The following is a 25,817-nucleotide window of genomic DNA, read 5'->3' as shown; positions in this document are numbered from 1 at the left end:
ACTGATAAAGATACTAAAATAAAAAGTAAAACAAGTTGATACCAACATATTTATTCATTTCCATTTACTTTCACCCTCGAATTGAAAGTTTAATTCTGGTAAACTTCACTCTTGAGATTACATTGATTTTCATCGCACCAGTCGGATTAACAGTAGCAATTTACAACACCAAAAAACATCGAACTTTTTTTTTAGTGCTCCTGTCTTGTTTTTTTACTATTCGCAGTACAAAGAATTTTTAAATATGAGTCAGGCCCAATATTGTAAGATGCAACTCGTGGCCCAAATGAGGGATGGGTCAATAAAGAGAAAATTCACTATGAAAAGGGTCAAACCATAAGCAGAGAGATGTTCATATATAAGAAGCTTAAGCTTCAAAGCATTGCACTCATTGTTCCTTTTTTTGTACAAGTTGTTTCATGCTCTTCATTGTGATGAGCTTTCCGACAGTATAAGGTAAGTCAGGCAGATTAGGAGCCACTTGATTTTTCAGTTTTTTTTTTAATGTAGTATGTTTCCACCAATTGGAGATTAACACACGTTTGGTTTTACGAATTGCCTAGAATTCATGACACATTTATTCATAAGCTAAGACTTGTAGCTTCTAACCAGAAGTGATTTTTTACCCTCTTCTAGCAAAAATGTCAGCTGGGCAAGATGGGGGTCTAAGCCGACCAAAGGCAGAATGGACACCCACTCGGGATGCATACATGGTTGAACTTCTCATCGAGCAACACAAGAGTGGAAGAACAGCTTACAATGAGTTCAAAAATGAAGTGATCAAGTCTGTCACATGGGATTTCAACAAAAAGTTTGGCTTGAACTTGGAAGAGAATCAGATAAAGAACCGCTATAACGTTATGAAGAAAGATTATGGTGTTGTCAAAACACTGCTTAGTCACAAGGAATTTGCCTGGGATGAAACCCGGCGCATGGTTGTGGCTGATGATAAAGTATGGGAGAATTACATCATGGTAAGTAACTGTCTACTAAGTGCCTATTAGGAAATTGTTTTACTTCCAAAATCAATTCTAGTGAGAAATAACTTTTGGTTTTTAGAATTGATTCTAGTGAAAGAGAAGTTGATCTGCTATAAGCATATGTCTCATGTATCGAACTTTATAACTACTTTATCTCTTATCTACAAAATTACAAAGGGGCTTATGTTTTGCTCATTGGAAAAATTTGTCTAACTGCATTCAGGTAAGATGTGAAGCAAGACCTTTCAGACGCAAGAGCTTCCCCCTATATAATCAAATGTCCATCATTTTTGAAGGTAAGCCTTAACAGAACTTCATAGTGTTTCTAAAGTTGCATAACTCCATCCATGTTGTATCATAGCCAGTCTTAAGCATGGTTGAAAGAGGAAGACTGTGCTAGGTTTGCAGCAGACAACATAAAACTGGCCTTATCTCAATATGGATCAAGTTATCCACATAACTGACCTCATTTAGTAGGATAAGGTTTTTGTTATTGTTATTTGTTTCGGGTGTTGCATACCAATTTATGGCTTGTTAGTACAGGTGAAAGAGGTATTCCAAAAAGCCAATTCCCCAATGGAGCAATGGTGATAGCAGAGGAAGTAAATAGTTACACCGAAACAGTTAGATCTTCGAAGCCATGTAACATTCCAACACAAGTAATGGATGGTACCCTTGACTCTGATTCAATAATCCGCATCAATAAGAAGCACAAATATATGAATCCAGCAGAGTCAATTCATAAGAAAAGAGCACATCTCAAAATTGGAGAAACAATAGAGAATGCATTGTATGAGGTTTTCACCGCAGCCAAGTCCAATGCCAAGCAAAGAAATGCATCTAAATCAACCTCAATGTATAAGAACTGCTTGGATGAGTTGCAGAAATTGGAGGAGTTGGATGATGACAATGAGTTTGCTAAGGCTGTTAATGCACTCAAGGATGACAAAAATGCTATTGCTTTCATGACAATTAAAGGGCCTAGACGCTTGACCTGGTTAAGATCTCTATGGCACTGAGTAACATATGTACGCTGTTTTAACTTCTCATATTTATGCAACCGGATATCAGAGAAACCTACGAAGTGCATGTTTGTAAGTTTTTCTACAATTGATTCTAAAGTCAGAATCAATTCTGGGGAGAAGCTCATATTAACTTCAGAATTATAGAATTGATTCTATTAGAAGAGGTCCAAACACTATGACATGTTTGCCTATCCATCCTATGTAGACCTCTTTGGTGATTTAAACACACAGAGTCCACCATGCTTCTTCAAACCATATGTTGTTGAGATTATATTTGCCTACACATTTGTATTCTATAGTTCTGTAGTTCTTCTGTTTGTATCATAATGCTATGCCTTTTAGGGTAATGATATATACACACCTCTTTTTTTATACACTTCATTTCCACCTAGGGACATAAGGGTTGGGTGGGGTGAGGGTGAAGGGTCCCGGGTTCGAACCCGGAGGAGGGACTAATTTACTAACATTTCTAACAACTAACATTTGTCTATCAAAAAAAAAAATCTATCACATCTTATACTTTCTCACTCTTACTTTTTCTTTTTTTCCTATCTCTGTTTTCCTCCACCTCATTTCACCTCATGTTGATGTGTGAATAAATAATTATTGATCCCGTTTATGGTATAGGTGGCCTCATATTCCACTTTTCTGCAAAGCAAATTCTGTATCATTTTGTACTTCAACCACACCTAGCAAGTTAAAATGCCTTGGGACCAGGAACAGCTCAACAATATGGGGTCCCATATTAATGGGATTGTGCTGTCATGTACTTTTTTTTTGACACAGTTAATGAACTCAGACCTTTTCAAGACAAATCAAATCATTGATCTAATGGCTAAATACTTCTAGTGTTTTCTAGCAAATTCCTAAATTATTTATCAAGATACACTTTTGCCTAATCCAATGTAAAGGGTGTTGTTAGCTTCTAATCTAATCTTGTTTAGGTAGAAAATACAGTATCAACCCTACAAAGTGGGATCATGCTTCAAGTTCAACTAGGTTCTTTTCTCTAAGCAGTACATGACTACATGTTATAAGCCAAAGGTCAGAAAATTAATATATATTAAAAAAAACTATATTTTGTGGAGGTAAGGGAAATTATTGGAGCAAGTAATTGAAACAGTGAACTGAGTGAAGAAATGAGTCAGCTGCCAAACACAGAAACTAACAAGCAAGCAAAAGAAAGCAAAAAAGAAGAACCAAACACCACTCACAAGAAAGTGAAGTGAATTGGAGTTTTCTGAATCAATCTTTCTTTCTTCAAAGTTTTTGTTCCTTCCTTAATCCACTCTTCCTCCTCCACATGGGTCGTCTTCTTCTCTTTCTCATTCTTCTCAGCCTCTTCACATTATCTTTCCTCTCAGGTAAGCTTCACAAACCACTCAAACTTCTCTGTCAAAACTTTCATGTGGGCTCTTTACAAATTTGGTCCTTCAACTTGCAGAGGTACAATCAGCATCGTTCGAGATCGTCAACAAGTGCCGCCACACGATATGGCCGGGACTACTCTCCGGCGCGAACTCGCCGCCGCTACCCACCACCGGTTTCGCCCTCGAGAGCGGCAAGTCGAGGACCCTTCACTTCCCGAAAGCTTGGTCGGGACGGATATGGGCGCGGACCCTCTGCGGCCACGACCGGGACGGGAAATTCTCCTGCGTCACCGCAGACTGCGGCTCCGACAAAGTGGAGTGCATCGGCGGGGCAAAACCTCCGGCGACTCTGGCGGAGTTCACCCTGAACGGCGCCGACGGGTTGGACTTCTACGACGTGAGCTTGGTGGACGGTTACAACCTCCCGATGCTGATCGTGGCGAGGCGAGGCACCAGGGGTGGTTGCAGCCCCACCGGGTGTCTTGTGGACCTTAACGGTGGCTGCCCGAGGGATCTCAAGGTGGCGCGTGTGAATGGGACTGGTGGCAGCGTCGCGTGTATGAGCGCGTGTGAGGCTTTTGGGGACCCGCGGTATTGCTGTAGTGAGGCGTACTCTACGCCTGACACGTGTGCTCCTTCGGTTTACTCGCTGTTTTTTAAACATGCTTGCCCACGCGCATATAGCTACGCGTATGATGACAAGACCAGCACATACACATGTGCCTCAGCTAACTATTTGATCATTTTCTGCCCCTTACCCTATACAAGGTACAATTACTCTATCATCATCCTGTATGATTTTGTTGGGTTTGACTTGCTTATAAATATTAAGGGCAATTGTGACATTTCATTGTCATGTGTGATTGTTATGGAAAGTTAATTCAGCTAGATGGGCCTTTCTTTGTAGAATGGGGGGTTAAGTTATTAATGTTTAGTAGATAAAAACTATGTTGTGTACTAGAGTTTAGGCCTGTCCACCGGTCGGGTTCGGTCGGATTCGGGCCCAAAAAGCTCCACCGACCGAACCCGCATGAGACAAAACTGGGCCCATAACCGACCGTGGGTTGTGTCGGTTTCGGGTTGGTCAGGTAACGGGCGGGTCGGGCGGGTTCCACCGGGTTTGCAGAGAACATCAGAACAGAAAGATGAAGAGCATGGAACCCTAATTTGAGTAATTCCATTCAATTTCATCAAACAAATTAACCAAGAACAACATACTATGTCAGATCAGATCTGGAGATACCATTACCAACTTACCATGAAGTCAAGAACAAGTTTTTTCCATTGCTTTTCTCATGCGAAAGAGAATGTTCACTTCATCCTTGCGATTTCACATCAGAATCGATGGCAATGAAGATGAGCAAACTCTTTCGAATCAGAGAAGCATGGAGGTTTGAGATGTGTGAAGGAAAAAGCCATGCACTATGGTGGTGGAGTGGAGTGGCTAGGGTTTGACTTTTGAGATGTGTGAGGACTGAGGAGATTCTGAGATGGGTGATGGAGATGTCGAAGTCGCGGCGAAAAGGAGGAGGAGAAGGGTGGTGGCGGGAGGATGAGGAGAAGCGTGGTGGCGGCGCAGTGGATGGCGACGTAGAGGATGAGGAGAAGGAAAAAGGGTGGTGGCGGTGCAGACTACAGAGGATGAGGTCATGAGGATTGAGGAGAAGTTTGAGAGCGGAGCAAAGGATGAGGGGAACTGGACTACTGGAGAAGGGTGGTGGCAGCGAGAAGCTAGGGTTTGGAGAGAAGAAGAAGATGAGAAGGGTGGTGGCGGCGGCGAGAACTAGGGATTAGGGAAGAAGAAGAAGAAGTGAGGAGTGAAAGAGAGAGGAGCCGAGCCAGGTTAATAGGGTTTGGGTTTGGGCTTGGGCCGGCTGAAATTTTTTTTTTATATTGGGTTCGGTCGGACTGGGCTCCAAACCGTAACCGACCGAACCAAACCAACCGGAGCCGGTTTTTTTCCATCCTCAACCCGCCACCCGACCCGCCCGAACCGAGGAGGCCTTTTTTTGTAGCGGGCCGGTCGGGTTCAGTCGGTTCAAAAACTTCTGGACAGGCCTACTAGAGTTTCGAGAAAATAGATTGGGCTTAGGTAGACTTTTGTGCAAATAAACTCACCTATTTAAAGGTTTTAAGGTCTAAGTCTATCGTAGGCTTTTTTTGTTTGTTAAAGTTTGGTATGACTTTATAGTCTATATAAAAGATTGTGTCATAATAAGAGTTTCACGCGCTAACAAATTTATTTGTAAGAGTAAAATAGAGTTATGATATATACACACCTCTTCACTTCTTTTCCACATTCATTTCAATCTATTTCTCTTTTCTCTATCAATCAAATCACCTATCACATCTTTACTTTCTCTCTCCTTTCTTCCTATCTCTCTCTTACTCCACCTCTCCACACCTCAAATGAGGTGTGAAGATAACATTATTCAGTAAAATACACTTACCCCCCTTCAGGTTTACCATAAAAACACTTAACCCAATTCTTTTCTAAAATATACACTCCACCCCACTTGTTAACCAGACTTTAACCCTGATTAAAATTTCTCCAATGAATTATTCTTGGGTGAGCACAAATCCAAACCTCACCTTTGAACACAACCAATCAAAAATTCACACATAATTAATATAAAAAATAAAAAACCAAGTGTAAATTTTGGATAAAAATATGTCCCAATGTTTTTTCAATTTCTCAGAGCTTTTCCTTTTCTTCCCCAACTTTTGCTTCACTTTCAATCTTTTATTTCCCTGTTTTTCTCCGTCTTTCTTCTTGTGTAAACCAAAAATATACCTCCTGCATACTCATCAAGAGGTATACGCATAATTTGTTTGCTGGAGAATTATTTTTGGTTGAATTCTTGAATTCCTGGGTGTCTTTTCTCTGTCCACTAATTCTTGTGGGATCAACATATCCTCACGGAAATCAACTTTGTTCTTCCTTATGAGTTTCATAGTTTTCTGATTTTCTACTTCTTTTTTTAATGTTTATTTGTCCATTGCAAAATTTTGGTCCTCTTGGTCAGGGATAAGATGAATATAAAATGTAATCAAACATGCTAATATAACAGATCTATCCAAGTAGAAAATGAAAACGCAGTCGCTGCACATCTAATTCTAGGAGTTGGAACTGTTTCGTCGAATGGGGAAAAATAGGGGAGAAAGAGGAGCGTGGGGAAGAGGAGGTTCACTTTGGGGGCAAACTCTTTTTTTTTTTTTGGCTTAATTGCAACTTTGGTCCCCGACGTTTACCAATACCACGATTTTGGTCCCCGACGTTTACCAATACCACGATTTTGGTCCCCCACCTAATTTAATTACATGGATGGTCCCCGACGTTGTAGGCCGTGTGCAACGTTAGTCCTACCGTTTATTTCTTAATGGAGGAGGCTTACGTGGACGTCCAATTGGAGAGAGAAAGGAGGTATGAGGAGAGAGGGAAGCACGTGAGTATCACGTGACCCTTATCTGAACTCATTATACCCAAACATCTGACCTCCCTAGAACGAAGAAGGTAACACGATTTAGATCCCTATGGTTTCATATTTGGGTATAATGGGTTCATATAAGGTTCACGTGATACTCACGTGCTTCCCTCTCTCCTCATACCTCCTTTTTTTCTCCAACTAGACGTCCACGTAAGCTTCCTCCATTAAGAAATAAACGGTAGGACTAACGTTGCACACGACCTACAACATCGGGGACCATCCATGTAATTAAATTAGGTGGGGGACCAAAATCGTGGCATTGGTAAACGTCGGGGACCAAAGTTGCAATTAAGCCTTTTTTTTTTTGAAAATGGGGCAAATTTAATCAGGGTTAAAGTGTGGTTAACAAGTGGGGTGGAGTGTATATTTTAAAAATGAATGGGGTTAAGTGTTTTTATGGCAAACTTGAAGGGGGTAAGTGTATTTTACTCTATTTGTAAATAAAGTTATCAAACTTAGAGGCTAACATGTTAAAATTAAAATGTACTATAAGCAATATTTCTGTAAACAAACAAACAATGTTACAAGCTACTAAGTAAGGATGAAAGGAAGCTATATTATGTTGGCTTTGTTAGGGTCAAATAGTCTATTTAAAATCATACTTCATATTAAGGTATTTAAATAGATTATAAATTCATTTTTAAATATATTTGAATTATTATATAAGTCAACTTGCTTAAAAATATAAAAATGTGAATAAGTATATAATATCAAGATATTATAATAAATATCTATCGTAACATTAATAGTAATGATAAAATATATTTATAAGTCACATTTATTTTACTAGCTTGTTAGACTTATAAGTATTTTGAATGGTCTGAGCATAGTAGGTTTTTAAAAAAGCCTAAGCTCATCTATTTATTGTGTTGGCCTGGTTTGCCCTAGACTTGATGTAGGCTAGGTTATAAGCGCTTATGAAGGGTCTGAATTATTCTCATCCCTAGTTACCATTGATTGATTTGGACCGTAGGATTGGACTCCTTATGTGTAGTATCTTCTAGCAATGAATTTGAATTGATTAGCTTAGGTGGATGAGGTTCCATCTTTCTTGCCTTTGATTCATTCTGCAGATTCTGATGTACGGGCTTCCAAGCCTCCTATGATTTAATATATTGCAACTATTCCCTTAAAAAAGAATTGATTAGCTTGTGCTAATGATAATATGAGTTTATTTTTTAAATGAGTAGTAGCACTATAGGAGAGTGATGTTAAAATTAGTCTAATGTGCCACATGGCTTGTACTTTGACCAGGCAGAAAAAAAAAAACAACTCCCATTTTTAGTCCCTTGAATTAGGCACAATAGCTGGTTGCTTACTTGCTTCAATTCCACTCAATATAGACCTCCCAGATATGGGCCTATATTATTACATTGTGTAAACTAATATTATTACATTGTGTAAACTAATCTCTCACAAGAAATAATTTGAAAACGCTCGAATTATATTTCCATGTTTTTACTTAGTTTGTTTGGATAATAGTTAATTGCAACATGAACAAACTTCATCACAATCTATAAGAAAATGTTCATTCACTTTTGTTCATGCAGTGAACCGTATATAACTAGCAATTCGCACTGAAGTTTTAGAATACAAAAATGAACATCTTGTCTTCATCCATCCCCCTCTCATAGAGTTATAGTGATATATTTTTATTACATCAATAATAATAATGATTGCTCCCCTTTACTACCCCAAATTACATCTTATTAAACATCTGTGACCAGGCTGAAGAGATCCCTGATATCTCGATCGTCCTATATCTTGCCCAGTCGAACACTACATGTCCATGAGCCCCCAAGACACCAAGTTCAATTGACCGATGCATCATGCTTTTCATAAGAGATATTCATTTGGTATTACTGGTGCATAGGATATACAAACGTTGCCTTAACACTTGTTTATCTGCTAAAAAGTGGTCATTGCTTGTATGTAGCTTTCCACTAAGTTTCCAAACTTGCTTTTCCTAGTGATGTTTGTATTTTTTCCTAGGCTTGTTTGCTTTTTATGGCCAATATTCCGCTCCTGAATCACATAATAGGACAGGTGTGCATGCACGATAGAGATTTCTGATTTTTAATTAGACTTGAAAGTTTTGCAACATTGACATCTTTAAGACTTGCCAAAACAAAGACATCTTTAAGACTTTTGTCATCTTCTAGGTATAGTGTGTAGCTGCAATGGCATCAAAATAAAAAAACTTTTGAGTGCGTGTATCTGTCATGAACCAGTTATCCTAAAAGCGCTTAAGTTATTAGGTATAGGACACATGAATGATTTTATATACCTAACAATATCTTTTGTGGCCTTGAGCAGCCAAAAACTGTTGGGAGCACATAAAGATGGCGCAGAGCTTCCTCTGGTAAACAAAACTATGATGTATTTATCAAGACTACACTCAAGCGGTTCTTCGTCAACAGGTCTGGTCCAATTGCAGAGTATAGCTTATGTTGCCTTTATGGCAATGGCATTTTTCTTATCCTATCCTCCTTAACACTCTTTATGGCTCACACTTCAGGTAGATAGTGACACAAAAAACTAGCTCCTTCTTGTAAGCTCTTCATGATGCCTCCCTTCTTACTACTTTACATTAAACTATCAAGTGGCTGCTGTGCTGATTCTACTCATGTTGCAGGACTTGAAGGATATATCATATAGGAAGCACTGTAAATTTTTTCTCTTAATATTCTTATCCCCTCCTCCTTTGATATACGTAGACCTTTGACTAGTTGATCTATAGCAATCCTTCAAGTCTGATTTTACTTACTGATAGCATGTTTGGATCAGTTTTTCTTTCATCAAAATCAATTCTAAAATATGAAGCTACTCACAGAAGCTTCTATTCAAAATTGATTATGGCTTCATAATTGGAAGAGTTTCTTTACAAATTGTATAGTATGGCCTCACAATTAGCACTCTTTACATGTTGATATGAGTCCAATGGTGTTCAGGTTACAAACTTGGAGCTTACTCAAAAGACTATGGAAAAACTTAAGATACAAGGTTTTAGTCAAAAACCTGGACTCTCTTGTAGTGACCACCAACATGCTTATGAATCTTTCGTGTGCTGATGTGAAGGGAACAAAAGATGAAATGGTGTAATTTATGTCTATATATCATCTTTATATTTATGAGCACTAGTTCTCTTTCACCTGCTATACGAAATGAGGAAAGCACCCCTAGTCACCTTCATAGTTGACATCCTTAGGAGAAAGCAAACGAGCTACTGAAGTCCACATGAAGAACAAGTGAAAGCAACATGGCCTCGATCTGCTATCAATATTGGGGTTCAAGGATTAGTAGAAATTTGGTCAAAATAATCCAAGAGGGTCTCAGAGTTTTAATTTTTTGTTTTATTAGGTGAGTGGTTTTTGAAACTTTAAAATCTCAGTTTTCTATCCTCTTCCAAATTTTCATCTTCTCAAACAAGCTGCAAGCACACCGAACATAGTAATTTTCAATTAGCAATTCAACTTCTCAGGTATATGAAGGCAATCATACATCTAAAGTGAACTTCACTCATCACTAAAAATACAAATATAAATATAAATCTCATAAACAAGTTCAAATCAAACACCAAAGCACTGGGAATTAAATGAATTGAATGTATATACAATGATGTGAGGGAGAATTGATTAAGGAGAATCAAAATACACTATGAAATATTGAACTTTGATTTTGTAAACAAACTCAAAAACAGTGTATGAAAGAAAAGGTTTTTCTGCGTGTGAAAAGTTTTCCTTGTTTATTTCTCAACAGTAATCCCTATTTATACAAACTTCTGTCAACTAACTCACTTTGTCTAATTACAATATTGACTTTTAGTCAACACAATTCACATTTTAACACCCTCCCTTAAACTGAACTTGCAATAAGCAATTCAGTTTACTCTTCTAATTTCACACACCCCCAGCTTTGTTCTCAACTTCTCAAATGACTCAATCTTCAGAGGTTTTGTCATGATATCTGAGAGTTGCTATTCAGTACTGCAGTGAACCAACTCAATTCTTCCATCACGAACCAAATCCCTTAGAAAATGATAGCGTACATTGATATGCTTGCTTCTACCATGCATGACAGGATTCTTTGAAAGTTTAATAGTTGAGCTATTGTCACAGTAAATGGTTGAGCATTTGCCCTGAACCTGACCAAGCGAGAAAAGAATTCTTCTAAGCCAGATACATTGACAAGCACACGAGACTGCAGCAATAAACTCAGCTTCAGTTGTTGAGAGACTAACAACTGCTTGTTTCTTTGAAGACCAAGCAATAGATCCTGAACCAAGCATGAAAACATATCCTGAAGAACTCTTTCTATCATCAACATCACCAGCATAGTCACTATCAGTATAAGAGATCAATTTCATGCTACCACTTCTTCTATACTGTATTCCCATATCAACAGTTCCATTCAAATACCTCATCACCCTTTTAACAATTTGCACATGAAGCTCTGTAGGTTTTTCCATATATCTGCTCACAAGACTAACAGAATACATCAGATCAGGTCTACTTACAGTCAAGTACATCAAGCTTCCAATCATTTGTTTGTACTGAGTAGCATCAACTTCAGAACCACAACCTCTCTTATTCAACTTGGTTCCAGGAACCACAGGATTTCTGACAGGATTACTATTCTTCATGCCAAATCTCTCCAGAACCTCCTTAGCATATTTACTTTGACACATGAAGATCCCTTCTGAGTTCTGCAGAATCTCAACACCTAGGAAGTAACTCATCTTGCCCAAGTCACTCATATCAAATTCTCTTTCCATAGATGCCTTAAATTCACTGATCAACAACTCACAATTTCCAATATAGATCAGATCATCAACATACAAACTTACAATGATTGCCAGACCGTTTTCTCCTTGCTTCACATAGAGTGTATGATCTGAATCTGACCTCACAAAGCCTTGCTTCTGAAAATAGGAATCAATCCTACTATACCAGGCTCTAGGAGCTTGTCTCAGGCCATATAGAGCCTTGTGCAGTTTATAAACCTTGCGTTCAGCACCTCTAACCTGGTACCCCTGAGGTTGGTCCACAAATACTGTCTCATCAATCTTCCCATGCAGAAATGCACTCTTAACATCAAGTTGAAACACATTCCAACCTCTGACAGCAGCTATAGCAAGGATAGTTCTTATGGTGTCCCACCTAGCAACTGGAGCAAACACTTCAGTGAAATCAATTCCTTGTTGTTGTGCATAACCCTTTGCTACCAATCTGGCCTTATGCTTCTCAATTTCGCCTTTTTCATTCAGTTTGGTCTTGTAAACCCATTTGACACCAATGCTCTTGTCTCCCTTAGGAAGTTCAGCTAACTGCCAAGTATTGTTCCTTTCAATGGCCTGAATCTCTAAATCCATAGCCTTCCTCCAATGATCACTCTTGGCAGCTTCATCATAAGTCATTGGATCAGAATGAATTGACACGAAACTGTACTCTGCATCAGCACACACAAAATTACTGACCCCTTCATCACTCAAGTCTTCTCCAGAAACAAACTCCTTCATCCACACAGGTTGTTGAACATTTCTTCTTCCTCTTCTTTCCCTCTCCTCTTCAGCTACTCCAGGAGATGCACTCACTGAGGCTTCACCATTATCCTCTAACTCAGGGCTGGTGTCATTTGTTTCTGAATGAACCTGATGCTCCACCTCATCTAGGATAGGAACAGTAGAAACTTCATTTGTATCTACCATTTCATCAAAAAACTCCATTTGTTCAGCTCCTGAACTCCAATCCCATCCACTAGATTCATCAAAGACGACATCTCTATTGATGATGATCTTCTTTGAAACTGGATCATAAAGCCTGTAGGCCTTAGACTCCTCACTACTTCCCAGATAAATGCACTTGATACTTCTATTATCAAGTTTCCTCCTCTGACTATCAGGCACATGAGCATATGCCACACACCCAAAAATTCTAAAGAAGTTCACTGAAGGCTTCTTTCCACTCCAACACTCCTCTGGTGTGATATTCTTTACTGCTATAATGGGGCTTCTATTCTGAATATAAACTGACCAATTTACAGCTTCTGGCCAGAATTCCCTGGGAACTTTCTTCTCAGTAAGCATGCACCTCACCATGTTCATGATAGTTCTATTCTTCCTCTCGGACACTCCATTTTGTTGTGGAGTATAGGAAGCTGTGAGTTGCCTTTTGATACCATTCAATTCACAGAATTCAGTAAACTCTCTAGAGTTGAATTCTCCACCTCTGTCAGTCCTTAGACAACTCAATTTTTCCCCACTTTCCTTCTCAGCCAGAAGCTTAAACTTTTTGAAACTTTCTAAAGCACCAGACTTCTCACTAAGAAGGTACACCCATGTTTTTCTACAGAAATCATCTATAAAAGTGATGAAGTACCTTTTCTGACTATTGGATTTTGGCTTGATGGGTCCACATATATCTGAATGAATCAGTTGGAGTTTCCTTTCAGCTCTCCAGGTACTCTTCTGAGGGAATGGATCTATGTGTTGTTTTCCCTTCAAGCATTCTTCACATGGCTTATCTAATTCTCCCAGCATGGGTAGTCCTTTAACCATAGCTTTCTGTGCCAAAATCTTCAATCCAGAGTACCCCAAATGTCCATATCTTTTGTGCCATAATTCTGACTCATCCTTGATGGTTGTGCTGAAACATGTTGGTGCTATCATAGTTGCAATCACAGCAAACATCCTATTAGATGACATTCTGGATTGTATGATAAGACCTTTATCCTTGTGATAGATTCTGCACCATTTCTTCTTAAAGGTGATGCTCAAATCCCTTTCCAGCAATTGCCCTATGCTCAAAAGATTGTTCTTCAGTTCAGGGATGAAGTACACCTCTGTGAACACTTGAATTAACCCACCAATTTGAAGCTTTACATCTCCCTTTCCTTTTACAGTCATTATGGAATCATCACCCAGCTTTACAGTGGTTGTGAAGCTCTCATCTAAGTTGTGAAACCATTCTCTCGACCCACACATATGATTGCTACAGCCAGAGTCAAGGAACCAAACCTTTCCTGATGTTGGGCATGAACATCCTTCCTGTGCTGTCTTTGCCATTAGCAGTGATTTCTTGTCAACTCCCTGAATCTTGAGTGTAGTATGCGATGTTTTCCCAGTTTCTGTTCTCGCCATAAGCAACAATTCCTCATGATCTTCATGTAATTCCGCATAGTTGGCACTCTCTTCCCATGTTGGACACTCGTATTGAAAATGCCCCAATTTGTGACACTTATAGCATTCTACGGATTCTTTGTTGAAGGATCCTCTGCCTCTTCCACGACCTCGATTTCCAGTTCTTCCTCTACCCCTTTCAGATTTTCCTGAACTTGTTGCTCTCAGAGCCTGTTCTTCTTCTCTATAACCCTTCATTCGTTGTTCTTGGACCAAAAGACTGCTTTGAAGTTGATCTATGGTGATGGTGTCCACATCATTGGATTCCTCGATGGAGCACACTACATAATTGAACTTTTCAGTCAGTGATCTAAGAATCTTTTCGACAATTAGGGTTTCCTTGATCGATTCTCCTTGAATCTTCATCTTGTTCACAATGCTCAAAGTCCTTGCAAAGTAATTCACAACCGTTTCTCCTTCCTTCATCCCCAAAACTTCAAATTCACGTCTTAGGGCTTGCAATTGCACTCGCTTAACCTTGGTGGAACCTTGATTCTTCACCCGCATAGAATCCCAAATTTCCTTGGATGTCTCCATGTTCAGAATTGTCTCCAAGATGCTTCTCTCAATCGATTGGAAGAGATAGTTCTTGGCTTTGAGATCCTTCAGCTTTGCTTCCTCGTGAATCTTGATCTGTTCCGCGTTAGCATTCGGTGCCAGTGCAGGAACTCCATCTGCAACGATTGGCCAATACTCCTTTGACCTGAGCAGGTTCTCCATCAAAAGCGCCCAGTGATCATAGTGACCATCGAACTTCGGCACTGCGGGCTGTGAGAAATTCGAGCTCTCTGCCATGGCTTATCTTCTTCGTTTCAAGAACTGCAGTTCTTTGGTTCAGGCCCCGTGTGGAGCTCTGATACCAATTGTAAACAAACTCAAAAACAGTGTATGAAAGAAAAGGTTTTTCTGCGTGTGAAAAGTTTTCCTTGTTTATTTCTCAACAGTAATCCCTATTTATACAAACTTCTGTCAACTAACTCACTTTGTCTAATTACAATATTGACTTTTAGTCAACACAATTCACTTTTTAACAGATTTGTTCAAATGATTCAAGTAATCTATCTATCTATCTATACTATCTATAAAGGAAGAGTTTTTGCAGCTTGGAGGGTAAAATCGTAATTCAATTACTCAATACACATAAAATGAAGTTTTTCTATGGTCAGTTCAGTAATTTTGAAAAAATTTAAGAAATAATGAAATCTTAACCGTCTATTTCAGCTAATCTTGATCAAATCTTAAGATACGGGTTTCTCTCTCTCTTGAACGTTTGAGTTTCTGCTGTTATCCGTTTCAGTTTCACTCCCTTTTCCTTTCCCATCTTCCCATTCGAGGGTTCCAAAACGCTATAATATAACGTCAAAGCGAGAAATCGAGAGAGAGGATGAGATTGGAGGCGACAGACGTTGAACGGCCACCGTCGACGGCGGAAGAGAGCTTCACTGAGCCCCGGCGAGGCCAAGCTTCTTGGCGGAGGTGAAGTAGGCGACGTGGAAGACGCGGAGGAGGTTCGTAGGTTGCGTGGTTTCTGGAGCGACCTTGGTCTCTTTCCTGATCTTCATCTCCCAACCTAGGTTCTTCTGAAATTTCGGTTCTTTTGTTTTTTTTTTCTTTCGTCTTCTCGGCTTTGTGAGTCTCTTATTGCTTTTCTTTGGCAGGTCGAGATTGGAAAGTATGATTCATTCCACAGCAGGTAAAGTGTGATTTTCACTTAGAAATTTTGAAACCATTCACTGATTGAGTTTGATAGCATCCCCATCTCTCTCTCTCTCTCAATTAGTTAATTTGAAGTGCTTTAAGTCTAAAATTCATGTTTGATATTAACAAAGCAGAATGATGGAGGAGCTTCACTCGCAAGGATCAATCAGTGAATTGAATTGGTCCCAGTGGCTCCACACCAGCTCTATTCCTGCTGCATAGTTTTCAGATTCATAGCGGGTGCCACAGCCAGCCCTTTTGGCCATTTTGTATCCTCCCCACTACGTTTCTTCACTATATCAGTCCTTGAGTCAAATTGGTAAGATAAGTCACTACATGGGTATTCTTCTTTTCTTTAGTTTCTCCAAAAACCTGTGCTTTATCTATGCTCTACAAGTGTTGGCTATTACACTATAATATTTTTTGTACACTTTTGAAGTATTTGGCAATAGAGCTTACAACAACTATGTTTGAGATTATTCTGTCATTGTTATTGTTTTGCTCTGCTAAGATATTCTTTCTTTTGGCCAACATAATCTTAGATATTTTCCCAAGCATCCTCACATTGTACTGCAAGGGTCTGTTGTCTACTGAATGAGTTGTTGCATGCTTTGTGGTTTTCAAAAATATATATCAGTATAGAAAGCCAAAATATATAAGGTAGCATGTTATCCATAAGTGATAATTAAGTGAAGTTGATGCTCAAGTATGACCGTTCTAAAAATAACTTCACTTTTCAACAAAACATAACCATCAGTGACTTACTCTGAATGTATAGAGTTGATTTTATATTGAGTTGTTGCTACTATTGGTGTTCTGACTTTTGGCGAAATGGTTTTGGTTTCTTCTAGCATGTACCTTCTGTTTCTTACTTCCTTTCTCCTTTTTTACACAATCGATTTCAGGCAGCGTCTTCAACAATTGAAGCTTCCCCTTCAACACATCTCATGATTTCATTTCTCTATTTTGATTTTTACTTTTGTGCATCCTACCACATAGAACTGATGTGATTTCATTCAATAAAATCCTATGAATTTATATGTGGTGTTTGGTTCATGTCTGAACTTGCTATTACTTCAGCAGTATACTTAAAATTAAGGGAATGATGTGTTTTTTAAATATGGATTTAGACTATTTTTCACCTATTTGGGTCAATAGTTAGTGTTTGGTATTTAATGTGTTCTCTTCCCCAGTTTTTTATCAGTCACCTATTCCACTATGGAAAGTCACTGTATTGCAAGTGAATATCAAGTTGGAAATACTCCCAGAAGAAGATTTTGGCCTTGAAATAGATATCAGAGGGTTCTCAATACTTGATAATCCCTCTATGCCGTCAGAGGTAAATAAATGTCAACTTCATTCAACTTTAAACCATAAGTGTCTTTTTTTTTTGTTACTTTGTTTACAAGTGTCTTATTTCTTGAGTTCAGGTGAAAAGGTAATGTCTTGATGTTCAGCTCTGCATAGAAGGAACTCAAGATTGTGATGAATCAAATGATACCACTTTGGGGGGATTACTTAAATTTCCAAATGCTTATAAAAAAGACTTAGCTTTCCAAAGCATAGCAATGAAGAAACGGTATTTGATTATTTTTTTCAAGCTTATATCTGTCACTTTTTCCCCTGTGAATTCAAGCTTTTATATATTTGTAACATGTCCAATTGTTATTTCTGTTCAAAGTTTCCTAAATCAGCCCTATAAACTACATTTATATGGTCATCTTTGTTGGTTTAGTTGAATGGACGGGATAGGGATAAGGCAGAGGAAAGGGAGCGGGAGAAGCATATAGATAGAGAAAAGGAGAGGGAAAGCTATAGATATGGGGAGAAGGACAAGGGGGAGGGAAAAAAATTGAGTAATGTTGATGATAAAGTAGACTGCCATGAAAACAGAGATGAGGAGGTTTGGTATGATGGAGCTGTTGCTTTAGCTAGGCTCATTAATTTTTAATTTTTTTTTGCAGTGTGAGATATGTTTGTTTCTACAGTTAATTAGTAGTATTTGCTATAATTCAGGTGTTGGTTTATTTGAATGAAAGGGATAGGGATAAGGCAAAGGAAAGAGAGCGAGAGAAGCATACAAATAGTTAAGAGAAGAGGGTAAGCTATAAAGATGGGGAGAAGGACAAGGGGAAAGATAAAACTAGAGGGAAGGAAAGGGAGATAAATCGAATAAAAGAAAGGTCTAGAGATAGAGTAAGTAGATAGACCAATGAGGAAAATCATAAATTGAGTAATGTTGATAAGTAGACTACCACTTTAGCGTACCATTTTATGTCATAATTCTTTGCTCTTTTTGTATGGTTCCTTTTCTCTTAGGCTCATACCACATAGTACTATTAAATTTCTCCTAGACATAACTGCTATCATTGTTAAATGTGTTGTTTGCTACCATTTTTGCCATTAGTTAATTTTAACAAGAAAATGTATCCATCCGCTTACAGTCTTTTACTGTAATTTGATATTCATACGCTTTTTGTTTCTCGATATTGATCTTCCTTTGTTTGTTGACTTAAATTATAGAAGTTAGGTTGCTAAATGGAGCTTTCGTGCAGTGGAAGGACAAATAAGAATGCTTTTACTTTGCTCACTACTTTCTATTTTGATATAATGTTTCAGCTTATCCCCTCTTGAGACTTTCTCTAAGGCATATAAGCTGTGAAAGAATCTCTCCCCTGGAAATTGAGCATGTCCTTGGATACATCTCTCATTGAGCATATCCCCTCTTGATTCTCTAAGATATATCAGTTGTGAAAGAATCCTCTCCCCTGGAATTTGAGCATGTCTCTGGAAACATCTCTCATTTTACTTTTGTGTGCATGCAGGAGTTGTTAGTGATTGAATTGTTAAACTGTATTACTCCATGTGACCAAGTAAGCTGCTTTATTTCTAATGCATCCATCTTTTTTATGGTGGAAGCCTCTTAATTTATGCAAATAATGGATGCGGTTTTTCATTATTCTAAGTGTAGGTTTATCTAGCTTTACACATTGAAGTTTGAATTTCAGGTCACTTGAGATTTATGGAGCATTCTATCAACAACTTTGATTTGAAAAAGATGCGTATTGAATTAAAATTCACCTCATACCATGGGGAAGACAAGTTTCATCCTTGCTTTTATCTACTCAGCTTCTTTGTTCTTAAATGCTGCAATTACCTTTGTTGGATACAAGATGAGTGGTCAGGGCAGAGAAAAAGTAACGTAGTTTGCAAAGGAAGACAGTTCTTACTCCTTTGGAGAACCTAGCATGACTTTGAGCTTATTAGTAATGAGATCAGTAAATAGGACTGCAGTGTTAATGATGATAAATAATAATATTAACAACATCCTGTTTATTTGTCATCTACATATTTGTCAGTGTTGATTTTTGCATTTCATATGCTTGAATAATTTAGTTTTTGACTTTTTGTACAAGTTTTGCCTTCACTTTCCTTCCTTTTTAAAGATGTATTTTATGGGTGTGACTAAGTAGAACATACAGGAAAGCTAGCTAAATCATATGATATAATATCATGGGTGTGCTTTGTATCAGATCCTTGATTGATGAACTTTGAGGTGAGGACATAAAAATGGTTTATAGATAAAAAGAACTTCAGCTCATATTACCTTCAAATTTATAATTATGACTTATGATATCTACATGATATCTCTAAAAGTCTTTCTATTAACTTACAAGGCTTTTCTCTCAATTGGAAAACATCTAGCAAACTTAACAACAAGGAAAACGTTTTAAAGACAATGGCCATAGTGTAACTCCCCTAGATAGTGAAATTGTCATTCACTCATTCGTCATTACATTCTATATTCCCATCCCACTCACTTTTTTTTATTTTGTAACGTTAAAAGAAAACCATGGAAGCATAAAGAAAGCGTAAAAATCAAACTTTGATGAACTACCTCAATAATAATGGTTGCATTAAGTAAATACATGTTTATTTTACTTTAAAGTGTTAGCTCAAAGGTCAAAACAAATTTTGTCCATCATTCCATGACAATCCATATTCTAAATTTGTAACAAAAATAGAATTAATTAACTTAAAATTATTTTAAATGTGTTTATTAGTATTTAGTTTATGAGTTAGAGAATTTCATAGGACACAAATAATTACTTTTGATTTATAGAGTTTATTTTTATACAAATATATAGAGTTACTAATAATATTAATAATAACTTTTAGCACATACATGTTACTTCAATTCCCTGTAATAAACTATTTAATACATAAAAAAATAACCATCAATCAAGCATTTGGGAGAAAAACGACAAAAGGTAAAAAATTGTAACTCAAAAAAACAAAAATAAAAACAAACATTCAATACAAAAAAATTTTTCCGTAAAGATAAAAAAAACTTACAAATTTATGATTTCTTATTTTCTTATGTCTAAAAAAATGTGTTCTTTTAACCCCTGAAATATCTTTAAAAAAATAACACAAAAAACAAAATATAAATATCCCCGTGCATCGCACGGGTAAAAAATACTAGTACTTATATATAAATTGTGCAATGCAAAGCTCTATATTAATCTAGGAATTAAGCTATCAATTCAAGCATCTTTTTCAAAACAAAAATATTACTTAAGAAAAAGTTTAGTGTGGTTTGATGTGATAATCTCAAAATTTAAGGAATTTTAAATAAATAAATAAAAAAACTCAATGGAATCAATTGAATTTTTTTAATTTTTCAATTTTCTTATTTGAATATGGAATATTTTCAGTTGTAAATTTTTGTATATGTATGATGTAACTAAATTTTCTTCAATCATTTTTTTTATTTTAATAAAATAATGATAGTTTTATAATAGAAATAATCCTTTTTAACTTAATTAATATTATTACAATTACAATGATTATAATATAAAATTCAACTTGAACGACCTTAGCCGAACTAAACACTTAGACCAATCTTAAACCCCACGAGGGTGATCTGGACGGAATGCTTAACACAAAAGATCGAATCAGCCTAACTTGACGATGATCCACCCAACTCAACACCAACTTATCTTGGCCCTAAAATGTAAGTTTATCCCAAAGTTTGTTAAATTAACTAAGTATTTTTTTTTGAACTAAATGAATTAAGTTTATCTCAAAAGAATATTTTTGGGAAAGAAAGTTAACTTTGCATAAGTTAAAATTGAGAACAAAAGTGGGGGCTCTTTTTTATTCTTGAACATGAAAAGAGAGTAACTATCGCCTAATTAACTTTTTATAATTATTCAACTTATATTTCTTTTTGGTCAAATGGGCCAAAATTCGTGATGCGTGTCTGAGAAAGGATGCTCTGCCTTTGAAAATCGTGTCCACTAAACTATTTTTTGATGCTAGTTGTTGAAGTTTCTTTTGCTGCATATGGAGGAGGAACAATCCATGATCAGAAGAATACTGCATTTTTGTTATCTCTACTCTTTTATTTTTATTTTTGGGAGCTAAGGGGGAATAATCATAAGATATGATTATGGAGATTCATGTTTTTGGTTAACTTTTTTCTAAAAATAAATGAAAGTAGTGATTATGGTCCAGGTGGAGATTCATGTTTGGCCCAGATGGAAATTTTCTTATATAATTCTATTTTGTTTGGCCTATTCCTTTCTTCCATAATTGTTTTATGAAAGATTATAAGTGATCATGTAATTTATGTATTTTTTTTACACTTCTGGATTTTGAGCCAAGAGTCAAAAAAGCAAAGGGGGAAAATTTATTATATGATTTATTTGCATATTTTATTTATATTTTTTGGGTTTTAATAAGTTTGAAAGTCAAAATTTTCAGGAAAAGATGGTACTGTGACAGTATCACTGTGTGGCATAAAAAGAAGAGAGGTGATAATGGAATCCAATGCTTCTCATATCATTACTATACACTGCAACTGCCACTCTGGCATGTGCCAAACGGTCATATGATCTATGTGGCACCATATCTTGCTGAAAAATGATCACACCTTCCACTTGGAGCCCACCTCAGACTGAAATTACAAAAGAAGAGGAAAATATTTTTTTTAAACTCTAGAATGAGTGCGTGCATGACAATAACAAAAAATCATATAACTTCAAAAATGTAAATTCAATGACAACGGAAAAGAATACATTTTTCTTGCTCTTGACTCTTCTTACAGGTACAGGACCACCTGGAAATATTTCTCTTGAATATTTTCTTTTATGACATATAAATCACCGGCCATGTATATTTTAAACTGCATGAATTTTATTGTTATACTATAAAGTAAAAAACATGAATGGTTAAGTACAATGATTAATTAACTTTTACTATAATATTAGCATGGTGTAAATTGTTTGAGTACACATTGTCGGAGTCTATACACACATTCTTTCCATGCTCACAAATAGATTCTCATTATACATGCATCCAACCCCTTGTCAACTAGAAAACAAACCAACACTTAGGGCGTTTATCAAAAAATAAAACCAACACTTAGGGCATCTTTAGCACAAGTTATTACACCAGGTTGTCATTTCTCTTGGTGAGCCCCCATCGCTATCTATGTCATGTTATGCCTGACTTCTCGGTGGTCTTAGTTGTATCTGTCACATTCTGATGAGTGACCAAGTGGTTTAACTCTCGAAGCTTCTTTGGATGGGTGAGTTGTTTGACAAAATCAGAGGAGGTTGCATTGGAGTGCTATCAGTCGGAGGAGGGATTATGACCCTTTGGTTTTGTTCTTGACACAAACACTCCTCTAGCTAGTTTTTAATAAGATCATCACGAAGCTTGATCCTACCTGCATAGCTTCGTTGTTCATAAATTGATGTTATAGTAGAGGGACTGGCTAATTCAGCCCGACGTTCACACAATCGACATTCTAGTTTTCATTTCCTTCATGAAGAGTAAATAAGACCTCTTCTCATGAATGGGGTATAGTTCTCTTGTGCCTTCTAGTTGTCATTATGACATAGTTGAAACAAGACTATATATGATTCAATGCTCCACACACAAATGACGATGATGCTTGGGTATAGAATTTATAAATCTTATTATATTAAGATGATGCTAATCAAAGTTATGAGTATTACTTGTTGAAATGTTTCTCTCCACACAAGATCTCCTTTTCTAGTATATGAAATATGAACGATCAAGCCACGCAGGTGGATAAATGCATGTTTAATGAACCGTTTTCCACACTTATGTGTTTAAATTTCTGTTGAATTTAATGTGGATTCATGTTGAAGTCAATTTATCAAAAATTTGCGTATCCAATCTATATTAAATTTAACATATCAAATTATAATTTTTTCATTATTGTTTGAGATATGTAAAACTACATTTACATTATCAATGACACTAAAACAAACATGCTTAGTGTACTGTGTTTTTTCTCGAGCATTACCTTGATGATAACAATTTATTAATTTGTTAATTCAAGGGCATGGGTATCCCTCCTTGTCCTTAGTCCTTGGTAACAGACCTTGACCCATCTCCTTGTGGATTGTGCTGCTTTTTTACCCTGAAATCACTCTTCTTCGTCCTTTTCTATCTACCCAACTATTTTCCATTCCAAACACTTCCCTTACCCTTTCAAGAATCCCCTACTCCTCCCTCCCACTCTCTAGTAAACAGGGCCCTCTTCCCTCCAATCCACCACCATTCCACCCATATCTTCTCTCCCCCACACTCAATCATTCACATTCTCTCACTCAAAACCTCCCTCCCATTCTCATCAAAACAAGTAACCCATTATCACTACCCAAAAAAACCAAGCTAGCTTCCACTCATGGATCCCTTAGCCTCCTCTTATTTCATTCTCATTACTCTCCTACTCCTCACTCCCACAGGTAACAAAACCAAAAAATAACCAACCTCCTTTTCCTCTTTCTCTACCATTCTTCTCACTTGTTGTTGTTTTGCTATTTCAGGTGTCAGAGCTACCACCTTCACCTTCCTCAACAGATGTGACTACACAGTGTGGCCCGGCATTCTCGCAAATGCCGGCAGCTCCCCTCTTGAAAGCACCGGCTTCGAGCTCCCCACCGCCACTTCCCGCACCTTCCAAGCCCCCACCGGCTGGTCCGGCCGCTTCTGGGCCCGAACTGGCTGCACATTCGACGCATCAGGCACCGGGTCATGCCTCACCGGCGACTGCGGCTCCGGCCAGGTCGAATGCAACGGCGCCGGAGCAGCCCCACCTGCCACCCTCGCCGAGTTCACACTCGGCACCCTCGGGCAGGACTTCTACGACGTGAGCCTCGTCGACGGGTACAATCTCCCCATGATCGTGGAAGGCACCGGCGGGTCGGGTATCTGCGCGTCCACCGGGTGCAGTTCGGATCTGAACCGGCAGTGTCCCGCGGAGCTGAAGGCGTCTGATGGCAGCGCGTGTAAGAGCGCGTGTGAGGCTTTTGGCAGCCCGGAGTATTGTTGCAGCGGCGCGTATGGGTCACCGGTGACTTGTAGGCCGTCGATTTACTCGGAGATGTTCAAGTCTGCTTGCCCGAAATCGTATAGCTACGCATACGATGATGCTTCTAGTACTTTTACATGTACTGCTGCAGATTATACGGTTACCTTTTGCCCATCCTCACCTAGGTAACATTGTTTATACATTGTTTATACGTTTATGCATACCACATTCATTGATTGATGTGCCATGTTAAATTTCCTAGTAGTAGTATTATTTTAATCTAATACTGTTACACTTTAATCATTGTTTATGTTAGATTTTTCTTGTGGAGTGTATTATTTAGTAGTAGTAACATGTCTCTAGTGTTGAAAAATTCATGTAATGTCATTGTCTTGTGCTTTATTTTATTTGAGTGTCAGATTTTCTGGTGTCAGAAATACTATGCGGCCAAGGGTGAGCTTGTTAATGCTTATGTTATTCATAGTATATTGATTGTTGGGTGAGTCTTAATGTTGGTTGGTGCTTGGTGATTGTCTTTAGGTTTGGCTAATGGTACCATTAGAGTGAACACTCAATTTTGTCAGTCTTTCGGAAGATTTTTGGGCTTGAGAGTTTGTAGCATGTTTGAATCAACTTGTTTCGCCTTAGAATCAATTTTAAAACCTTCGTTGAAGCTACTCAGAGAAACTTCTCTCTAAAATTAATTTTGACCTTAGAATAAGCTTAGAAGGATTTTGATAGATGAAAATAATTTTTTGCCTCTTACAAGATTAAAAGTGCATTCAAGGTATATTTGGATCAACTTCTATTTTCATGGAATCAATTTTACCCAGTAGAAGGTACTCAAACAAGTTTCTTCCCAAAATTGTTTATGTATTAAGCCTTTTTTTTTCTGTAGAGACTATAGTTACTGATCATTTTTTATCATCTGGGAACCAGTTTGAGATTTTAATTATTCTAATGTTACATATGCACACATATTTGTGTCTTCACTCAATACTGGTATTATTGTCTATTGCATTGGATATCTTACCGCCAGAAAATCTTTAGACATTTTTCTGTTTGAGAAAATAATATTGATTATGTCAATGTTTGGATTTTGCAGTCAGAAATCTTCACGAGATGCTAACCCAGTGACCTCAACCACGCCACAACAAGGGTCAGGGACAGGGATAGGAACCGGGATTGGGACAGGAACAGGGACCAATGGGGGTGTGGTATACACTGGTCCAGACACCGGTTTAGGGAACTCAGTTCCCGGAACAGGGTCTGGGTTAGGTTCAGGATCAGGATCAGGATCCGGAGGAGAGACCATGCTGGCAGATGGGTCATATCTAGCTGGTTTAGCCATGGGAGATTCCCCAAGAACAGCTTTAATATCTGCTTTTGTCTACCTTGCTAGCTTTTTGCTTATTCTCTTGTTGCTTTAGCAGGTTATCATCTTGACTTTTTTTGATTGAGACTAGGGTATCAACCACCGAAATGTAGTGACTAAATCCTCTCGTTGCGAGTGTATCATGGTGGCTTTTAGTTTGTTAAGTGTAAATGGGTCTTTAGATTTGCGGGTTTTGATGGGTTCATGAATTTTGGCTTTTGCCACTGAAGCTGGCAGATTCTTCTTCCTGATTGTAAACCACCCACTTCAAGATTCGCTTAAAAAAATTATTCCATGTTTCATTCGTTTAAAGTGTTGTTATTTTATGTATTAATCTTGGGAGTGTTTGTG

The 25,817-nt window shown here is 37.7% G+C and overlaps 3 protein-coding genes and 1 long non-coding RNA gene across 12 annotated transcripts; all 4 read left to right on the top strand.

The window, feature by feature from the left end:
- The first annotated feature begins 343 nt into the window (after nt 1–343).
- On the top strand, nt 344–2,288 carry LOC130747611 (L10-interacting MYB domain-containing protein-like). The gene is made up of 4 exons (XM_057600589.1): nt 344–456; nt 637–974; nt 1,204–1,276; nt 1,524–2,288. Exons 2-4 carry the CDS (start codon nt 642–644, stop codon nt 1,997–1,999), a joined length of 882 nt encoding a protein of 293 aa, XP_057456572.1. The 5' UTR covers nt 344–456; nt 637–641; the 3' UTR covers nt 2,000–2,288.
- Nucleotides 2,289–3,084: 796 nt separating this feature from the next.
- LOC130747610 (thaumatin-like protein 1b) lies at nt 3,085–10,331 on the top strand. Of its 7 annotated transcripts, XR_009022440.1 has the most exons (6): nt 3,085–3,369; nt 3,450–4,143; nt 9,180–9,283; nt 9,382–9,414; nt 9,499–9,529; nt 9,815–10,331. XR_009022440.1 is itself a non-coding variant. In XM_057600588.1 (5 exons), exons 1-4 carry the CDS (start codon nt 3,309–3,311, stop codon nt 9,387–9,389), a joined length of 867 nt encoding a protein of 288 aa, XP_057456571.1. In that variant the 5' UTR covers nt 3,085–3,308; the 3' UTR covers nt 9,390–9,414; nt 9,499–9,730. The 7 variants fall into 7 exon arrangements, 3 of the variants coding, with proteins under 3 accessions (XP_057456571.1, XP_057456569.1, XP_057456570.1); XR_009022439.1 differs by having other exon boundaries at nt 9,180–9,414; XM_057600588.1 differs by lacking the exon at nt 9,815–10,331 and having other exon boundaries at nt 9,499–9,730.
- Nucleotides 10,332–15,280: 4,949 nt separating this feature from the next.
- On the top strand, nt 15,281–19,153 carry LOC130747609 (uncharacterized). Of its 3 annotated transcripts, none has more exons than XR_009022436.1 (6): nt 15,281–15,614; nt 15,699–15,733; nt 15,873–17,077; nt 17,169–17,317; nt 18,358–18,611; nt 18,747–19,153. It is a non-coding gene; the product is annotated as an uncharacterized LOC130747609 (long non-coding RNA). The 3 variants fall into 3 exon arrangements; XR_009022435.1 differs by having other exon boundaries at nt 15,284–15,614; nt 15,873–16,057; nt 16,932–17,077; nt 17,169–18,611; XR_009022434.1 differs by having other exon boundaries at nt 17,169–18,611.
- A 4,022-nt stretch (nt 19,154–23,175) lies between these two features.
- Nucleotides 23,176–25,778, top strand: LOC130747608 (thaumatin-like protein 1). Its single transcript, XM_057600585.1, has 3 exons — nt 23,176–23,525; nt 23,607–24,276; nt 25,197–25,778. The coding sequence occupies exons 1-3, from the start codon at nt 23,465–23,467 to the stop codon at nt 25,519–25,521; spliced, it is 1,056 nt and encodes a 351-aa protein (XP_057456568.1). The 5' UTR covers nt 23,176–23,464; the 3' UTR covers nt 25,522–25,778.
- The last annotated feature ends 39 nt before the right edge of the window (nt 25,779–25,817 follow it).

This window comes from Lotus japonicus, chromosome 3 (genome assembly GCF_012489685.1).
Source record: "Lotus japonicus ecotype B-129 chromosome 3, LjGifu_v1.2".
Classification (NCBI taxonomy): domain Eukaryota; kingdom Viridiplantae; phylum Streptophyta; class Magnoliopsida; order Fabales; family Fabaceae; genus Lotus; species Lotus japonicus.
This window is presented reverse-complemented; position numbering and strand designations above follow the sequence as displayed.